This window comes from Grus americana, chromosome Z (genome assembly GCF_028858705.1).
Source record: "Grus americana isolate bGruAme1 chromosome Z, bGruAme1.mat, whole genome shotgun sequence".
Taxonomy (NCBI): Eukaryota; Metazoa; Chordata; class Aves; order Gruiformes; family Gruidae; genus Grus; species Grus americana.
The window spans coordinates 58,585,363-58,602,201 of NC_072891.1; the positions used below are offsets into that span (position 1 = coordinate 58,585,363).

The 16,839-nt window shown below is 41.3% G+C and overlaps 1 protein-coding gene across 2 annotated transcripts in view; it reads right to left on the reverse strand.

The window, feature by feature from the left end:
* The window catches only part of SHB (SH2 domain containing adaptor protein B), an 86,210-nt gene that overhangs the window by 13,485 nt on the left and 55,886 nt on the right, over nucleotides 1–16,839 (reverse strand). For both annotated transcript variants that reach the window (XM_054810759.1, XM_054810760.1), the window contains exons 4-5: nucleotides 12,204–12,375; nucleotides 7,756–7,875 (exon numbers count right to left, since the gene is read on the reverse strand). In XM_054810759.1, coding sequence (XP_054666734.1) covers nucleotides 7,756–7,875; nucleotides 12,204–12,375 — 292 coding nt within the window. The remainder of the gene's footprint in view (nucleotides 1–7,755; nucleotides 7,876–12,203; nucleotides 12,376–16,839) is intronic.

A 16,839-nucleotide genomic window follows, 5' to 3' on the forward strand; every position in this document is an offset into this window, starting at 1 on the left:
CTGTGAGTTCATTCCTGTATATGTGTGTGGGTTTTTGTAAATTCAACTTTTCCACAATATTTTCCCTAGATGTTATCCCACCCTCACATATACTTCAATATGTGTGCCTCTTTATTTCATATAGTCACTCCCATGGGTATACAGATACTCTGCCTGCCCCTTACCTACCCCTATTACAGGCTGAGATATATCTGTCAACTATCCCATTTGCTGTAAGAGCCAGGTGGAGACTCTTTCTTTTCATATTTCATGGATCATGGATCATGCATAAAAACATCATAATGCTTCTGTCCTGTTGCTGATCCACTGCCTGATTCCAGGAGGTCATCACATCTCTGCTGTCATCCTCCTGCTCATACAAAATACCTGTGCCACTTCTGTCTAAACAGTGAAACAATCTCTCCTCAAATTTATTACACTTAAACGAAGTAACAGGAAGACATCACACTTGATTAGTAAACCACAAACAAACTCAATAATCACCTTAGGACTCTGGTTCAACACACTGTCAGAGCAAGCCTGGATGGCTCATCACTGTAGCTTCACTGCTTTCCCCTGTTCAAAGTATGGTCACAGCAGACACCCATATCCATTGCTTCAGGGCTCTGCTGCTGCCTGAATTTCCATTTCAACATAGCTGAATTGCGAAACAAGCCTTAAGGGGGCACCCAGAAGCAGCTCTAGTGTTCCTGAAGAAAATATCCTATCAAGCTGAAGTCTAGGAGATGCAAATCTAGTATGTATCTTTGTTCTCCTGTTGTAACATGAACCCCTTCAGTTTGGCAGGTGAACATATCTCTTACACCAACAGGTTTTACTTGGTTTACTGTGTCCAGCTGTGGGGTAGTAATCCCTTCTCTCCTATACATCAGAGAGTCTTCCAGTGTCTCATGTGGAGGGTTATAACTCAAGACAACTCCACCTGCTTTTATGAGTTTGACAACATTCATTTTTGGGGGAGATGGTTTTCGCACAACCAACATACATACAGGCCTTAAAGTCCCATTCAGTCTGCCTTGAGACCACAGAGTTGATAGAGGACTTGGTGCTCTACCCTGGCAGTTCCCCGACCTAACGAGTAGGGGGAATGTTCTTAAGAACAACATAGGAAAAAAAGCAGAAAGTCAAAAGGAGATTTGACAGAGGTGGGAAAGCTGAGAGATGTTATGGTTAAAATCCAGTAAATCTTTTTATTTCAGGTGTTCCTAGGAAGCCTTTGTTCTCCTCCTCTCTCTTGCTTATGGCAAGGAATGCTGCCAGGGATGTGCTCTTATGAATCACAAGTAACTTACTATTTGAACAGGCACATCAGCTCAAGGACATACAGCAGCAGCAGTGGTCCTAAACTTCAGGCCCCTCCCTTTGGTTCCAACAAGCCAACAGAAGGAGCTATGCGCTTTAATGGAAATCAAACAGAACTCAAATTACTTTGTCCCAGGCAAAGAGTTTTAGGACAATCTTGCTCCATAGGGCTTTCACAGCAGTGTGCAACAGACGATGGGGAACACATTGCCTCTAGTTTCCATTCCACCAGCACATATCCTGGCACTGACAGAAAGCACCAAGCATGCAGGTGCAAGGAAAAGACAGGCTTCAAGTAGAGGGGGAACTGGAGATAGCTAAGGATAGCCCTTCAGTCAGAGATTCAAAGCTCCTGCTGCTCTTATGCCTCTTCAGACTACTTAAGATCTGCAGTGTGGCACACAGTGGTCTCTAAGTAGCGTGGAAAGCCCGAGGATAGGCATGCTTGGGCCTACTATGATTTGGAGTGGATCAGGCTGCACAGCCCTTGATCTAGAGACCATTAGGGTCTAGACCATGGGATAACATGCAGCCTCGAGGCATTGCTGAGATCATTCTGGCATTTCCATTCACAAGGTCAGAGCTCAGTCACAGCCTGCCTGTGTTAAGTCATGCTATAAGTTTTTTGAATCAATGCATTGAAGAGGTGCAATTAAATTATGAGATGAAGGCATAAGGGAAGTGTCCAAATATGCAAAGCCTGCTTAGAGGGTAGCCATGGGGCACAAGTACTGGCTTTGATAAGTACCTGTTATGCCTGTGGACCTAACAGCAAGCCAAATTGAGATTCACTGATCCATTCTGGGAGACAGAGCTATAGCTGTAGCTAGCAATAAAGGTCCCAGTCCTTCCTGCAAATCATACCACCATGGGGCTGGCAATCAGGACAGCCCTTAAATTTCAAAATAAGGAAAATGCACTGACAAGAAGAAAGAATAAATAGTAAGGTGTGGAGAGTAACATGTTATCCAGCAAGCAGCTTATGCAGAAAAAAATCAAACAGAAGTTACTGTAATTGTACCAGAAGTGTAGACACTCCCAGTTTTTGGGAAACAGGGGCAGCATACCTCTAATTAAAAGGCCTCTAAGACACAGATATCAAACACTGAGCAACCACTCTAACAGGACAAAATCAGTAGAACAGAATCACAAAATGTGGGGCTTGAGGCTATTACCTACATTCCCTACAAGCTCTTATCAGCTTCAATTTGCATAGCAATGAATTTGGTGAAATCATAGCAAGAAACAGTTAAAACTACAGTCAGTTTCAAAGCCAGTAGTCGCACATTAGCATATGCTTGCACTCTCTAATATTAGTGTCACAGAGTGCTTACTGAGATATCATTCCATGGAAACACAGGCCATACAGTGTGTGCTAAGCAGGGACACTGTACAGACCATATCAGAGTAGGATGTAGGACAAGGACCCAGGGCAAGATTCAGCAGAAGCAAGAAGCAGACTCCAACCAGCATGGTCATTCAGGAATTACTGATGGAGAAGAGCTGCTCATTTTTATCACTGTAGCATCTACCAACTCCAGAGCTAGGATTCAAGAACCATATCCTAATGCAGTTTTTGTGGTTAATGAAACAACTGACAAGGTTCCAAGTTTATAACAAGAGTAAATTACACATGGCTTGTCAGACTTAATTTTGTGTTACAGCTTTATTAACATGACTCCCCCATAAGTACCATGCATCTTTATAGAGTGCTACCACACGCTCTGCAGCCAGTGCTTTTCATTTCACACATCATAAGTGCACCAGAAAATAAAACAGAAGTTTGGTGTCGAACGGGTCTGTTCCAAACATAGTTTTGACTATGCACATTCTACAGCAACATCCAAAAAGCCTCCATCTTTTGTAGGTATCTCACACCTACAAAAGACCTCAAGCCCGCCTGTTAAAGGAAAAGTGAACAAAGTCTGGTTTTATACCATTCTATGATACCAATCCTGATGCTAGCCCCATGTTGCAAGGGGGACACAGGATTGGAATGGCAATACACGGTCATGTTCTGTGTAGCAGTTGTAGGACAAGTGCATGATTACAAGGAGTCTCTTATTCGGTTGGCTTTATCAAAAACACTGCAATGAGGCACCTACATATAACCCCAACCATGCTCATGCCAGCAGCCCAATGCCTGCAGCTCCTTTACATTTTTTAAAAAGTGAAGTACAGTTCATATCCTACTCATCATAATGGAAATTAACTGCCTACTACTGACATCAGCCAGCAACTGCCTGGCAGTCCATCCACTTGAGAAGTGTGGGAATAGAAGCTGCCAGTGAAGGCTGAAGCAAAACAGTTGTTGAGTACCTCAGCCTTCTCCTTGTCCATTGTTACCAGTTTGCCAGTCGTGTTCACTGGCAAATGAATGCTTTCTTTGACCTTCCTTTTCTGGCTGACACACCTATAGAAGCCCTTATTATTCTCTGTGCCCCTTGCCAAGTTTGGCTTCAGCTGCGCCTTCGCCTTCCTCAGCCCATCCCTACACAATCAGGCATTGTCCCTATATTCTTCCCAGGATACCTGTCCCTGCTTCCACTGCCTATGCATTTCCTTCTTTCCTGTTAGTTTGACCAGCATGTCTTGACTCATCCATGTCTGTCACTTGCCTTCCTTTCCTGATTTCTTACACCTGGGGACTGAGAACTCTTGTGTTCTGTTGAAAGCATCCTTAAAGACACATCAGCTCTGTTCTGCTCCCGTGTCCCTGAGGGCAGTTTCCCAGGAGGTTCTATTGACTAACTCCTTGAACAGCTGCATGTTTGCTTTCCTAAAGTTCAGGATCGTGACTTTACTCTTTGCCTGACCCATACCCCTCAGGACTGTGAACTCCACCAGTGCATGATCACTGCAGCCCAGTCTGCCTTCAATCTTGATGTCTCTGATCAGCTCACTTGTGTTTGTGACTATCAGATCCAGTATTGCATCCCTTCTGGTAGGGCTGTCTACTACCAGGCTTAAGAAGTTATCCTCAACGCAGTCCAGGAGTCTCCTGGATTGCCTACAGCTTGCCATGCTTCTTTTCCACCAGATGTCAAGGTGGTTGAAGTCCCCCAGCAGGATGAGAGCCTGTGATGCCTCCTGTAGCTGAAGTAAGAAGGATTCGTCAACAGGGTCCCCTTGAGCAGGTGGCCTAGTAAACACCAACAACAAGATTCCCTCTTTTGCCTCGGTCTCTAATTCTTACCCATAAACTTTCAACCTGCTTCTAGCTATTCTTCAGACAGCTCATCACAATCTATCCATTTCTTGATGTAGGGGACCACCTCTCCACCTCTCTTTCCTCGCCTGTCCCTTCTGAACAGTCTGTAGCCATTAACAGCAACACTCCAGTAATAGGATTCATCCCACCAAGTTTCAGCAGCTAGGTCATATCTTTCTAGCAGCATGGTGACTTCCAGCTCCTCCTGTTTGTTGCCCACGTTGCATGTGTTGGTGTTGAGGCACTTCAGCTGAGCTGTTGGCCATATCATCTTCCTAGAGGAACATACCTTAATTCCTTTGAAATACTTCACCGGTGTTCCCCTGTTGGCTCCTATTACCTCAGGAGCCCCTGGCTCATCTCCGTAAGCCTTCAAAACTGTGCTCCAATGTACCTAGCATGTCTCAGAGCAACAGGCTGAGGGCCCTCGCTAGCACTCTGTCCCTCTAACCTTGGTGTGTTATCCCACAGCTTGTCACAGGCAAGCCTGATATTATCCCACTCCCCCTTCAAGTCTATTTTAAAGCTCTGTCAATGCACCCTGCTAGCTTGTGAGCAAAGATCCTCTTCCTCCTTTGAGAAAGGTGAATCCCATCCAATGCCAGCAAGCCTGGTGCTGTGTATTATCAAAACCCCCAAAATTTTGGTCGTGACACCAGCCACGGAGCCATGTGTTAATAGATTAGATCTGCCTGTTTCTTTCAATGTTGCTTCTCGCAACTGGAAGGATAGAGGAAAAACTTACCTGTGTTTCAGATTCCCTTACTGACCATCCCAAAGTTCTGAAGTCTCTTTTGATTGCCCCACACGTTGTGGCTTCATTGCCACCCACATTGAAGAGTAATAATGGGTAATAGTCCAAGGGCTGTAGCAGACTAGGAAATTTCCTAGTGATTACTTAACCTGGGCGCCAGGGAGGTAGTGGACTTCCCTAAGAGGTGGGTCTGTCTGGCATATTGGACCCTCTGTTACCCTCAGAAGGGAGTCACCTGCAACTATAACTATAATTGTCAAGGTTGTCGTGATACAGGGGGGTTGGGCTTTCTGACCTTGGCAACACCTCTGGTATAGATGTTGATGTCATCCACATCATCCATTGACTGATCTTCTACATCCAGAGCCTCATACCTGTTGTACAGAAGCACCTGCAAAGGTGAGGTGGGCAAGGAGGGTGTTTGCCTGCCACCCAAAGTGTGGATTTACCTCCGTTCACTCCTTTCCTTTAAGCTACTGCCCTCATCATGGTGGGGGGAGGATATAGGGTCTTCTTGATCTTGAGGTTTTTTTCTGGTGGCTGTTCCTGTTTCTGTCTCAGGGAGGGCAGAGCATGGCTCCACCAGTCCATCTCCTTCTCAGTGTCCCTAATGCTCTTTAACCTAATGCTCTACTTCCTCTCGTAGCTCTGCCACCAGGCTGAGCAGATCGTCCACCTGGTGACACCTCACACAGCTGTTCTCATTACTGCCATCTGTTCCCAGTGACAAGCTCTGGCATGCCCTGCATTCACATTTCAACAAAAGATGAAGGAAGAGCTGAAGAGTGCTGAAAGAATCTTGTGTTCCAGAAAACACAGATTGGAGGGGGTCAGTCATTTAGCTACCTTACCATAGAGCAAGTTATGGGGAGACTTAAAATAAGTACCACCAGGAAATCTGGTTAAGAAAACTTTGGAATACAACACACAAAGGGAATACAACATGCAAAAGGATATTAAGGGCCTGCATCTAGATGTCCACAACTGTAAAATATAAATTTAACTGTCAGTTTTTTCTGTTGAAGTTGTGCTCTGGTTGAATAACAAAAATCACTGTGCTGCTACAAGAATGAAGTGAAATACTTAAAAACAAGTCACATTCCAAGACTTAAAAGAATTTAAGGGAAAATTTAAGCCTACATATATCTGAAGCATCTGCCAATAACGCTTTAATGTTTGAAAATATCTAGAGGACTACTATATGAGACAATACATGGATCAAATGACAAAAGGATCAATAAGACCTGAACCGCATTTCTAAAGCAGGTGTGTTCAAGGCAGACCTCTGTATTACAGAGAGATCCCAACAATAACAGAAAAGCAATCAGGATTTTAAAAATAGTACTACAAAATACTTTTCTTAAGCCCTAGAATAGAATCTTAGAACAAGGTTAATAGAGGAACTTCTAATCAACCCAAAGTGGGGATATAAAACCAAGATGAAATTTACTGTTTAGACCATCAGACTAAATCAGGGTAGAGTAGATGTGGCCTTTTATTTCTAATGAACATAAGAATGTAAAAAAGGTCAGATTTGGTGCTGTCTCTGAAAGTGTTACCTTGTTACCATCAAGTATTACCATCATTCGAGCAGTAAAATATGTCTCCAAAACAGACCTATGAAGAAACCATGTAAAAGCCAAACAGTCAGGAGTAATGCTAGTAAAAAAGGCAGGTAGGCCTGTGTCTCACACCTATTTGGAAGGGTAGGATCCACATCAGACCATATCCTGTAAGAAGGAAAGAAAGGAAACAAATATATTTGTAATTGTACAGCCTATATTAGGGTCAATGGGCTTCTTGTTCCTCCACATGGAAAATCTGGAAACTTTTCCTCTGCTGGAAATGCAAGTGAGCTTATGTCCCTGCCCATGGCAGAAGGGTTGGACTAGATGATCTTTGAAGGTCCCTTCCAACCCAAACCTTTCTATGATTCTGTTCTATGATATGTCAAAGCCAACATCTGCAACTTACCCTGATTAGCCTATGGTAAGTGAGGCAAGTTCAAAGCAGCACTAAGACTGGAACAATGCTCATTTCCTAATTCTGTAGATCTTTCATCCTTGATCCTAGGCTTTTTACTTTTAAGAACTGTAGCAATACTGTACAGGTCTACCACAGTAAACCACACAAAGCCTTCCTTCCATGTATGAAGTAAAAGGAATAAAATCCCCAAACAATACAGTTGCTTATTCAGACTAAAGCAGAAGCAGTAGGAGTGTTTCAAATCAGAATCAGTAAAAAAACCCAACTGAGTTCATTTATTTAAATGGGCACCAAATGAAGACCAAAAATCTGTTGAAATCCCCAAACTGCAAGGTCCTAATTCAGTGACTGTCATTATACCTCATGCAGACAGTCTCAAACTCTCTGGGTGCCCTTCTGAGCTGAACCAGTGCAGCAACAGACTGGATCATTTTCTCTTCTTGCACCAGAGACATTATGGCTTATAAATGGCATTTATTATATTTTACTGATAAGTACTTACTTCAGTGAAAGAGAATAGTCATGCTTGCTTGTTTGACTATTTCTTACAAGGTAGCTACACTCTTTACATAAACGTAACAGGTTTTCTGCATCTGTCCGACTGATTGCTCCATGATACCATCTAGGAAAAAGCAGAGAGATTAATACACACACATATTCCAACTCATATTACTTTCATGACTTCATTTTTTAAAGGTATGAATAATGGTTAATATCACATGGATATCTTTAAGATCTAACATATTATAGATAAAAAACACATTGCCTGCATTACCTGAAGTTAACTTTACAACTTATGGAGGCCTGTAGTTCCTGTCAGCTGAAGGAAAAAACTTAGGTAAGGAGAACATGCAACATGATTGGTGTATTTATGTAAGAAAGTCCCACTCAGAGTAACATGTTATCTATCTTGCAAGCAGTAGATCCACAATATACATGCCTGTGATATATCAGTATTTTAACTAATATACAAAAGAACAAAAAGAAACAAAGTAAAGAAAATGAAAATCACATCTGAAGAATAAGAACAGTAAATAGTAGAAAAGACTTGCTAAAATAAATCTTTGAGAAAGGAGAAAACTGATAAAGTGAGAAGATCTATAACAAAAACACTTGTTCTGAACACATCTGCGTGACAACTGAGAGCACTTTAAGTAAATCTCTGGTGGATCTGTGGAGTGGGTGTGATCAATTTAGAGAAGAAAGGAAATGGGGAGAGGAGAGGTAGGTCCTTCACTAAACTGAACACTGCAAACAAGGAACCTCCTCAGCACATGCTGCTCTGTATCAGCAGTCCAGTAGTAAACGCTTTGACCCTTCCCCCAAGTTCCCCGAGCAATGTAATGTGCCTGGCCCTCCAACGAGTCAATCACATCTCTAAGGAAGATCTCTCCCTTCCTGCAACTGCCAGATGCAGTTTGAAGCACAATGTGACACTACCACACCTGCCTAAGCAGGATAATGCATACACCAGAAGTGCTCTCTGTCTATAATTACCAGAACAGTCACTGGCCTTGTGCAAAAAAGCTTTCTTCCTTTTGTTCTAGTTTTATTTTTCTGGTGAACTTACTTTGAGGGAGATGTTCCAACTAAAAGGTAAGTGAATAAGGATGAAAGAGATCCCTTTGACAGAAGTCATGTTCTTACCTACCTTGTGATGATGTCAGGTCCATTGTTAAATCTGATGAACGTACTAAACAAAAGTTGGTGCTCAAGTTAAAAATTCACTGTGTGCCTGGTTACAACCAAAGACTGCATTAGAGAAAGCTAAAAGGAGGGTTATACTATTGCATATTCAAGGCAGACTAGAAAGGAAGGCCCTGACAGCTCCATCACTTCACAAATAAAATTGAGGCACAGATGCAAATGTTTTCAGGCAGCATTCTCCCTATCCCCCATTAGATGTTCACTGCTGAAGAATATTTCTCAACAAGCAATTTAATGACTAAGCTGTCTTCTGAGTGTAAGGGAAGAGTATTAACACTAAGTGTAAATCAGAAAACAGATTTGGGAGACTCTGAAAATTATTCCTATTAGCTACCTGAAAAGGCCAAACGAAACCAAAATAAAGTATGACCTAGCCAAAACCAGGGAGATAGCCTGGACTCTGATATTCAGAGGGGAGTATTTCATGTATTCTTCAGATCTGGTGTTCCCCAGCTGGCAGAAAGGTTTGTGAAAAAAGAATGCAGGGCTGGTTCCAGGAAGCAAAACCTGCTTTTAAAACAGTTAGAAAACCAGCAAAGTAGGAAGACAACTGCTGATGGGAGAACGTCTGATTCAACAGTGATGCCTGGAAGCTGTTTTGGCTACAGCTGACAGAAAACAGCAACATCCAGATCTGTAATTGCCTGTGAATCATATGCCCATGTAAATGGGACACTCAGATTGCTTCTGCTCCAGCTAGCTAGAGAGATAAGCATAGTGCAATGATCAGCTTAAAGTTCCTGACTAATTTGCTGTTTCAACTGTAGTGGGGCTGTTTGGCCTGGGTGTGTCTATTTTTTATATGTCAACATGTAGGTATTTGTGCAGAAAGGTCAAAGATTCAAATGTCAGTGAAGTGATCACAAAATAGTGAAATGACAACTTGTAAAAGATACCAATGCAAAAGCATGGGACATAAAACCTGAAGACATGCACGTCTTCTAACATATCTGGAAAACATAGGCACACAATGTAAACCTGAAAGCAAAACTCAAAACACAATCACACACTTTGACCTTTATCAGGATGTCCTCCCTGGATTCAAAGCATCCTGATTGTGGTTTATAGAACATTCCTCCTGATGTCCCTTACTTTCTCAAGGGTCTGCATAGCTTCACTGAAGACAGGACAGCTACATCAATTATACAGTAAGTACAACCAGTTTTTATAACTCATATAATGCACAGTACTACTCTGTTTCTGAATTGGTCAGAGCAAACCAGGAAGTCACCAGTTCTTGTTTATAAGGCTGGTAAGACAGCCTTTCAGTAAGACAATGGAAACAGCAGAACACACTTTCTTCTTTTCATTGTTACTGAGGAAATGGAACAAATTAATTCAGTTCCCCTGGGTCCATGAGTTATTAAGTTCATAGTTACAGATTCCTCAATCACAAGCAACTATAAGTATTTTCTTGATATATTATCACATCTTGGTATCTCTGCCTGTTTGGGAAATCTCCTAACCTACCTATTAGAAATCCACTTGTCCATTTGCATGCTTCCTTTCCTCCAGATCTTGTACTCCTCTCTACAAAAACAGACTCCATTTTTGTAGAGAAAGAAGGAATGGCTTGGCATGCACTGTGGCGAGGTCTTACGCTACTAAAACTTGAACAGTTTGAATGATTAGGAATAATCTAAGGTACAACAAATCTAACCACTTCAATTTTCTGACACATTACCGGTAACTGTGCATTCATTTCAGGTTTGATCCTGCATAATGAAGAATCAAAAAGAATCTCATGTGATTAACACTTGAATAATTAAACAACTGAAAACTAGCTCTGCAGTTTTCAGTTGTTATTATCAATTGCAGTTATATATAACTGCAGTTATACTAAAAGAAAGAACTACACAACAATGCATTTATGACTCAAAAGTTAATTGACAGATGCTCAACTTCGTGTAGTATTTTAAATGTATTTTTGAGGGGTATCGTGGGCGGGAACTACCCAAACTCAAGGACCAAATTTTACAGTCAAATTTATAGCCTTTTAGTCATTTACCTAACAGTGTCAGTGAGTGATTTCACGATAGTGGTTGCTACTTCCTCTGTTGGAGATGTCTACAATCTATCAATAAGCAGATGGTTCAAAGGTTGAGGGTGATTAGATGGAATATGACACCTTGTGGAGGACATTATTTTCTGTTTCAAGCTTAAGTCTCCAAATATTGCATGTAAAAATAGAATGTCAAATGAAAAGAAATTTCTGGAACTGCGTTCTCTCAGATGCAATTAACAGAGGGGGTTCTCTCCTACTGAGGATCTGAAGTGCAAAAGGATTGCTATAGGTCCCAATACTGCTACCATTGAGGAACAAAGTATTCTCACAAAGAGCACACTCACATCCATGCTAAATTATGCCCTCACTCTCCTATGAAAATAAATTCTGCATCTAATGACAGTGTTTGGAGTGGGACTGTCTTCAAGGATTCAAGACATAGCTTCCTCACTTTACTGTGAAACCATTGGACTTCTCAGTGCTCACAAATATCAGCGTAACCTGTGTAAATTGTTCCACAAGATGATTTTTTTTCTTTACGTAACAGTGGATTCTGGCCCCTTCTATGAGGCTGCACCTTTGGTATGACACAGGACAGGGAGTCATTCCATCACACAAGCCAAGACTGTCTGAATGCTTCCAGGAAGGGTAACAATGAGGCAGGACAGAGGCCACCCTTGTGAATACCAGACATTCACTCCAGGGAATTCCCCCAGAACTTGAGTCTGGAGCTGACAAAACTGCCTCTAAATACCAACCTCAAGTTTGACACCACCAGCATAGAAATAACAGTCTCTTTTCTGAAAGCTTTCTAAGTGGTCTTATCAGTCTCTCCGTGGAGTAGTAGTACAGCCAGATGCAAGGCACATCTGAAGTACTAGAAACATGCTATGCAGCCACAAATATATGGAATTTGTGTGGCTTTAAAGCACAATTTGTATATATGCGAGAGACATCTGTTTTTCCTAATGCAATGTAATCAAACATGGTTAAAAGTGGAATAACCGCGCATACTTGGCAGATGAAATTCACTGTTTCTGAGAGGAGTTTTCTGTTTAAGTCTATTTTGTTCCCCGTGAAAGTTACTTACACTTTGCAGCATTAAGAAGAATAGGTTTTTGTGAGCACTAACACAGGGGATACTGAGGAGGAGGGGCTGGACAGCAGGATCTGGGACACTTGCTGCTCCTGTAAGTGGGGAGGCAAAGAGCTAGAGAGCAATTACTGTGCTTACTTACATCTGCTTTTCCAGTTGAATAGTTGGATCTATTCTCTCTCCCAGGATCCCACAAAATTCTGGACTGCCATGTTTGATGGGTTTAAAGCCTCCTTGAGGTGCTCTTAACTGCCTGCGCTGGTCATTTGAGGGAGAAGGAGATGCTTGCCGTTTCTCATTTCCACTAAATTGGGCTGCAAAACACACAATAATTAACCTCTCCAAGCAAGGTTAACAAGGACCAAAATAGTTGTAGCACTTAAGAGAGGTTCCACACTTCCCAGGGAGAATAAACATGCATCCACTAGCATGGATGTAGTGGTTTATCTACAAAGATATAGATATCATGTAAAGGTCTTTCTAACTATGCAGAATACAGTCCTAAAACTACCTTGCTTTTCTAGTAACAAAATGCACACTCTTCTAAACTTTGTTACAGTAACTAATGCTTAACAGTCAATACTTTCTTCCCCAAGAGATGATACTGTTAAACAAGTAACAGTAACAAAGATAGGCTTTCAGTCACTTGTTATAATTACAATAACAAACAAGCGAGAATGTTAAGTATCCAGCTTGCCCCAGTTTATGTGGAATCATCCTAACAGTGATCAGGGTGCAAATCCAGATAGATAAGACCCATCTATCCACATCAGAAATACTGCAGCAATGAATTAAAAGTGTATCCACTCATACAATGCTGGCACAAAGCTTTGTCTTGAAACAGTAGGGTACAGAGTGATGAAAAGGGAAAATGGCATGTTAGTTTTTCTCACAAACCATATTATTCCAAGAAAAGCAACACAACTTAATTTGCAAAGGTGTAATTTCTTAGAGCACTGCAACATCTGTGGCAAAACACATACTAATGATGTCAGCATCCTCATTCTACATTTACAGATTCTACATAACTATAATTTCAAAAAATTAAAGGAATGGGCAAAAGTATTAAATGTGAAGTATGCATGGCAGAAATATGCTCGTTATTAAAATGGAAACTCAGATTTAACCTCATTACTGGATAATGAAAGCTGATTAGCATAACAAGGAGAAACATCACATGTGTGTACTTGCCAGTGGCATATAGGAAGAGCGCTATTATTTCAACTGAAAAAAAAAGAAAAAAGCTGGATGTAATTTGGGAACTCTATGAATATTGGTAAAGTTAATGTCAGCTTCTGACCAAGAAGCATCTTTCAGACACCAAAAAAATCAGTTCACAAAACAAACACAAAACTCAGTTCTGAGTGTAAACTGCAATATCTTCATGTGATGGTTAGAAGTAGGTTCTCAAAAAATAGCACAAAGTTAAATTTCATATGCTTTTGAATGTTTTCTCTGACTGAAAAACTCAGGCATGTCTCTGGACTCCTGTCTTTTTTTGTGTGTGTGTGTGAATTAAATTGGTAGGAAGAAGCAGTCTGAAAAAGATATCCAGGCAGATTAAACTGACAAGCATGATACCCAGTCAGGCACCAACTCACACAATGCTGTTATCAGGACTGACTTTCAGCTGCTATAAATCCCCTCTTAACCAAAGCTGTCATATATACGGGGAAGGTTCAGAAGCTCAATTCCATGCAGCTGCGAGTGTAATGTTTTTTATTGATATGGTACTTCTGGTTACATAGCCATTACAGATATGAAAGTGACTGCTTACCTGACCCCTCCTCACTCTCCATGTGGCCTGTCTTTCTCTGCCCTGTATCTGGTGCCGTATCCCTCTGGTGGTGGCATGCCAGAACTCCCCTGCTTTAAGTCCCTCGGGGTCCTAGGCATCAGCTGTCTATGCAACAGCAATTGCAGCCAGCAGAGGTGATCAAGTTTGGCATCTACAGATCCTCCTTCAAGGAGTCCATGATCAGTCCAGAAGACTACTACCTCTTCATAACAGAGTGCCACTTATTTCATAAAGCAATACTAAGCTGGGGTCTACAGACTTCACATTCATTTCCTTTACCCAAAATTTTGCTACCTCCTCATGACAGCCTGGAAAGGCCTGATTTCTCAAACATTCAAATGCAAGCCCATGTCAGCCTGATGTAACTGAATGGCCTCTTCAGGGTTGCTACTACCAGCTAGATTTATGTACCAGAAAGCTACTTTATTCCTGTTACTTTGCTAACCCCAGCTCTTCTGGGCAAACTAGTTTGCCCAGCTCAGCAGAAGGTCTAACAAGACCTGCCCACTTCCCATAAAAGTAATTAAAACAACATTTCAGCTTCAGCTGTACAGCCTCCAATGAAAAAAACCCAAATTTGTTTGTGAAAGAACTAAACCTGCAGTCAAAATGCTCCAGTTCAGCTCTGCTACATACAGACACATCTTTCAGCACTGCAGTCAAGAGCAGAAGTCCCTGAGGAATCCTTGCTCCACAAGTGTCAGCATGACACCAGCCCCCCCAGTTCCACGCTTAGGAGCCACAGTGCAGACATGCTTCCCTCAACTGGAGCAGACTTCACAGCTTGTGCATACTTTCAGTCTGGCACATCTCAGGCTCCAGTGTGGATATCTATGCTTCAGCAATAAATCTTGAAATCTTGGCAGAGGAACAAATGTTTTCCTTAAAAGTCTTGCATGAGTAATTAACTTCATGATAAGTCTAGTGATGCTTGCCATTTTGGTTGTTTCCTAGGTCTATCACCTGACAAATCAAAAACATTTGCTGAATAAGTCTGTGTCTGCACTTCTCATTGCAAATGTCTGTTGTTCCCTTCAGATGAATCTCTCAAAATAGGAAAGTTTTAGCAGATGGTCACTTCAGGTTCACAGCTTCCACAACTCCAAGTAGTTGGGGGATGATAGTTGTGGGACTGTAAAGCCGGACTTGCCCGTTGCTAGAATTTCTAATACCATTAGACCAACATTGTGGTCTTTGGAGAAATCCATCTCAGCTAAGAACTGAAAAAAAACCCCACCTGGTCTAGCTACATTAGCTAGCTACATTACAGAACCACAGCACACAGTCAGTCAGAAAAGCACTTCACACATCTCAGCAGAGGGTCAATGCTTCTCCACTGCAAACTTTCCACTGTTTCAGACTTAGAAGTTGGACCTCTTCTTTCATTATTTTAAACATTTATAATTTCTAGGAGTTACATTAAGTATAGAGACACCAGATGAGACAGCAGCTTGAAGCTATGCTTGCAGCCAATCCTTACACCTTCCTTCAAAACAAATAACCAGGTACCCAAGACATATTAAGTTATAATGCAACCAAAGAATTCTAATTAATCCTCAAAAATGTTTACTCTCTTACCGTAAAAAGCAGAACTCTGCATGCTGAACCCATAAGGAATTCAACCATATCATACTTTTTATTTAACATTTTTAGTCTGTTACTTTTGTAAAGCAATCTTTTATTTTACTGTGCTTTCATAAGAGTTAAACTACATAATGCTTACAAGAATACTTACACATGGCCAGTCATAAAATCTCATACTGGATGGATTGTGCCTTCTTAATTTACAGTCACATATAGACAAACTAAAAACTATACAGATAAGAAAAAAATTGACAAAACTATGATTTTTTTTAAAATCAACACTCAAAAAAACTATTTCAGAGTTTACTTGATAAATACCAAAAAAGTGGGCATGAAGAGTATTACAGAGCTGAAAGACATTACAAACACCAAATGAGTTATGCACTAAAAGGTATGCAGTAGAAACTAATAAATTTATTCTCTGGATTCAATGAATTAAAGATCAGCCATTTCATATAGTACATACAACACACGAATACATAAGCACACATATGACTCAAGACAATAAGTTTTAAAATTAATAATCCCATTTCTCAGTGTTGCTAAACAATGAAGTTTCTGGTTTAGATATTTTGCATACTTTGAAAGAAAAATGACTTCTGGGTAGCACACAATCACCATCCTTGTATGGGAAGCTCACAATAACTAATATTACTCTTAGCCTTTGGAAAATTATCAAAAACTAGTATGCAAGGAAAAACTTGACTCATAGAATCTCTGTGTTACACTAAACCACAGAAACAAGTTACAAAAAGATAAATAGCCCTAAAGAATTCCACCTCTGAAGACTTAAATGTCACCTGCTCAAGCATTTGTTCCTCCTTGCCCTTTTATGCAGTCCAAGGGTTTTACTTATCCTCTCACCTTCAAACAAAATATTCTTTGCTCAAAAGTAGCTCTAACATCAAACTGTCCAAGAACACATGCAACAATGGCTGAACATGCCTCCGGCCAAGCAAACACTGGATAGGTTGGCAAAAAAATAACTGGAAGCCTTTCAGATAACACAGTCAGCAAGAATTAACTGCTCAGCTTCCTTGCAGGAGCTCTTCCAACAGCAATCTGTAGTCACTGTAGCCCAGACATTCCCCTGGCATCTGGCCTGGTCCAAAGGGCTAGAAGGATGGGGATGAATAAGGAAGCACACCATCCTCTTCCTTGTGAGCAGAAATGCACACACAGCTAACAGGAGAGGGCCTTGGTTGATAGGGAGCAGGTGTCTGAAGGTAGGAGAAGTCCCAAGGACATGTAAGAAGGTAACAGAGTGGGACCAGGTGTCAGGTAGGAGGATGAATGAGAGAGTCTAGACGTAGATGCAGTTCTGTAGGACAAAAGAATGGGGGAAAGAAGACCACAAATGAAACAAAGATGGGCAAGATGCAGACATGGTGGCAGA